Consider the following 4,295-nt stretch of genomic DNA (forward strand, 5'->3'; position numbering starts at 1 on the left):
GTGGCTTGCAGAAATTAGGTACGTGCTCGATAATATATTGAAGTGGCTTGCAGAAATTATGTACGTGCTCGATAAGAGATTGAAGTGGCTTACAGAAATTATATACGTGCTTGATAATAGATTGAATTGGCTTGCAGAAATTATGTACGTGCTCGATAACAGATTGAAGTGGATTGCAGAAATTATGTACATGCTCGATAGTAGATTGAAGTGGCTTGCAGATATTATGTATGTGCTCGATAATAGATTGAAGTGGCTTGCAAAAATTATGTACGTGCTCGATAATAGACTGAAGTGGCTTGCAGAAATTATGTACGTGTTCAATAATAGATTGAAGTGGTTTACAGAAATTATGTACGTGGTCGATAAAATGTTGAAGTGGCGGGCATAAATTATGTACTTGGACGATAATAGATTGAAGTGGCTTGCAGAAATTATGTACGTGGTCGATAATAGATTGGAGTGGCGGGCAGAAATTATGTACTTGGACGATAATAGATTGAAGTGACTTGCAGAAATTATGTACGTGGTCGATAATAGATTGGAGTGGCGGGCAGAAATTATGTACTTGGACGATAATAGATTGAAGTGACTTGCAGAAATTATGTACGTGGTCGATAATAGATTGAAGTGGCTTGCAGAAATTATGTACGTGGTCGATAATAGATTCGAGTGGCGGGCAGAAATTTTGTACTTGGACGATAATAGATTAAAGTGGCTTGCAGAAATTATGTGCGTGTTCGATAATAGATTGAAGTGACTTAGAGAAATTATGTGCGTGCTCGATAATAGACTGAAGTGGCTTGCAGAAATTATGTACGTGCTCGATAATAGATTGAAGTGGCTTGCAGAAATTATGTACGTGCTCGATAATAGACTGAAGTGGCTTGCAGAAATTATGTACGTGTTCGATAATAGATCGAAGTGGCTTGCAGAAATTTTGTACGTGCTCGATAATAGATTGAAGTGGCTTGCAGAAATTATGTACGTGTTCGATAATAGATCGAAGTGGCTTGCAGAAATTATGTACGTGGTCGATAATAGATCGAAGTGGCTTACAGAAATTATGTACGTGCTCGATAATAGATTGAAGTGGCTTGCAAAAATTGTGTACGTGCTCGATAATAGATTGAAGTGGCTTGCAGAAATTGTGTACGTTCTCGATAATAGATTGAAGTGGCTTGCAGAAATTATGTACGTGCTCAATAATAGATTGAAGTGGCTTGCAGAAATTATGTACGTGCTCGATAATAGATTGAAGTGGCTTACAGAAATTATGTACGTGCTCGATAATAGATTGAGTTGGCTTGCAGAAATTATGTACGGGCTCGATAATAGATTGAAGTGGCTTGCAGAAATTATGTACGTGCTCGATAATAGATTGAAGTGGCTTGCAGAAATTATGTACGTGCTCGATAATGTGGTCGATAATAGATTGAAGTGGCTTGCAGAAATTAGGTACGTGCTCGATAATAGATTGAAGTGGCTTGCAGAAATTATGTGCGTACTCGATAATAGACTGAAGTGGCTTGCAGAAATTATGTACGTGCTCGATAATAGATTGAAGTGGCTTGCAGAAATTATGTACGTGCTCGATAATGTGGTCGAGGATAGATTGAAGTGGCTTGCAGAAATTGTGTACGTGCTCGATAATAGATTGAAGTGGCTTGAAGAAATTATATACGTGCTTGATAATAGATTGAATTGGCTTGCAGAAATTATGTACGGGCTCGATAATAGATTGAAGTGGCTTGTAGTCAATGTAGGGTCTATTAGCCAATCACTATATTTTTTTTTAATCAGGTTTTGAAGTAGAATTTTTGGAAAAAAGTCACGATGCAATATTTATGCTTAGTGAATAATTCAATTGGTTGTAAATACACTGATGTGGATAGCAGCTGATAGAAGGCTATTTTTTTTTCCAGATTTGTGTGAGATTCCAAATGGAATAAGGGGTAAATATATGCTCTCTCTCTCTCTCTCTCTCTCTCTCTCTCTCTCTCTCTCTCTCTCTCTCTCTCTCTCTCTCTCTCTCCTAACCTTTCATTTCTGATGTTTATCGGTGATAAGGGTGATATCACCTACAAAAACATGCTAGATATACGACTAAATTAGCAATTGGTACCTGGTTTACATATACAGTATATGCATATATATATATATATATATATATATATATATATATATATATATATATATATATATATATATGTACACATATATATATATATATATATATATATCTATATATATATATATATATATATATATATATATATATACAGTACATATATATATATATATATATATATATATATGTATATATATGTATATATATACAGTGCATATATATATATATATGTATATATATGTGTGTGTGCATGTGTATATATATATATATATATATATATATATATATATATATATATATATATAAATATAAATATATATATATATATATATATATATATATACTATAGGTGTGTATATATATTTATATATGTGCATGTACTATACATGTATATATATATATATATATATATATATATATATATATATGTGTGTGTGTGTGTGTGTGTGTAAATATGTATATAGATATTTATACACACACACACACACACACATATATATATATATATATATATATATATATATATATATATATATATATATATATAAATACATGTGTATATATATATATATATATATATATATATATATATATACATATATATATGTATATATATATGTATATATATTCATATATATAAATACGTGTGTCTATATATATATATATATATATATATATATATATATATATATATATATATATATATATATATATATATATATATTCTGTACAAACACCCGGAAGTCAAATGAGCAATATCGAAACATGACTAAATATCTTTAAGCTCGAAAACTTGAAAAAAAAACTAAGTAAAAAGACATAATTGGCAACTCACGTCTACCACCCTCTGCATGATGTACGATGACTTACAGCCGCGTTATGCACTTACATAACAACCTTAAGTGTCCACAGGCTTTGTGGCACTTGTTATTTTCTCAATTTCAGGTACGATTGTGAAATTTGCTTCCACAGGCTACGATTTTCTCTCTCTCTCTCTCTCTCTCTCTCTCTCTCTCTCTCTCTCTCTCTCTCTCTCTCTCTCTCATTCCAGCTTACAAAAAAGTTAACTTGACACTCTCTCTCTCTCTGTCATTCCAGCGTACAGAAAAGGTTACCTCTCTCTCACATTCTTGCTTACATAAAAAAGTTAACTTGATGCCTCTCTCTCTCTCTCTCTCTCTCTCTCTCTCTCTCTCTCTCTCTCTCTCTCTCTCTCTCATTGCAAACTTGTTATCATCTTTTATACATAAACTTTCAGACTCTCTTGCTGAATCAACTGGAAACCAGTAAAGATAAAACAACTTTTGCAACGCCATTCTTCTTTATTGCAAAATGCATTACAAGTTTCATTGTGGATTTATTCGCTATAAATGAAGTAAGAGACTTTTTTTAAAAGATTTTCCACATTATGGGAGACACAGACTCCTGCTACTAATAGCGATGCTTACATCCAAATAATAACTTAACATAAAAGCATGTGAGTATGAATTTTTTTTTTTTTAAGTATTTCAACATTTCCTGCGAATTATTTATTTTTTTCTAAGGTAATAAAATATACTGTTGGATACATGAGTTACTGGTACACCCAGTTCCAAAGAAGAGCACCTAGCCACTGCCTTATTGCAAGGCTAGTTCCTTTCTTTAGCTCCGCCCACCCCTTTTGCCATCTCTCCCTACACTATCTATTTACTTGTTCAACACTAAAAAAGCTACATGTCGTCATAATTAATAATCATTGATTAATTTATTCTTCGAATTATTTTAGTACCAATATAGAAAACAAAATGAAAATATAACGAAGAGATAGAGCAATGATTATGGAAACAGTCAGTAAAAATATTACGACCTGGCAACTCTCTCGTCTTTGCATATTGCCAGATGTAGGATCACTTTGTGCATACCTAATAGAAATCTCTCCTCTCCTTGAAGTGCCCAAGGCTTCATTTCCTGTGAAGTTTATTTTGATTATGGTACAGTCTCTCTCTCTCTCTCTCTCTCTCTCTCTCTCTCTCTCTCTCTCTCTCTCTCTCTCTCTCTCTCCCAATTACTTTTATAAGTCGATCCATCCATTGATTCATCACTGATGTTATTTTGATTCCTTGAAATTGTTTTTACTTAACTTGATATATTTAATATGAATAAAAGAAAGAGATGTAAAGGAAGT

The 4,295-nt window shown here is 32.5% G+C and overlaps 1 protein-coding gene across 1 annotated transcript in view; it reads left to right on the forward strand.

Annotated features, from left to right (window-relative positions):
- The first annotated feature begins 772 nt into the window (after nt 1-772).
- Nucleotides 773-4,295, forward strand: part of LOC137637580 (uncharacterized) — a 9,079-nt gene continuing 5,556 nt past the window's right edge. Inside the window, exon 1 of the mRNA XM_068369729.1 lies at nt 773-1,762. Within this exon, the coding sequence (XP_068225830.1) occupies nt 773-1,762 (990 nt within the window). The remainder of the gene's footprint in view (nt 1,763-4,295) is intronic.

The sequence above is a fragment of the Palaemon carinicauda genome, unplaced genomic scaffold, assembly GCF_036898095.1.
Source record: "Palaemon carinicauda isolate YSFRI2023 unplaced genomic scaffold, ASM3689809v2 scaffold86, whole genome shotgun sequence".
Lineage (NCBI taxonomy): Eukaryota > Metazoa > Arthropoda > Malacostraca > Decapoda > Palaemonidae > Palaemon > Palaemon carinicauda.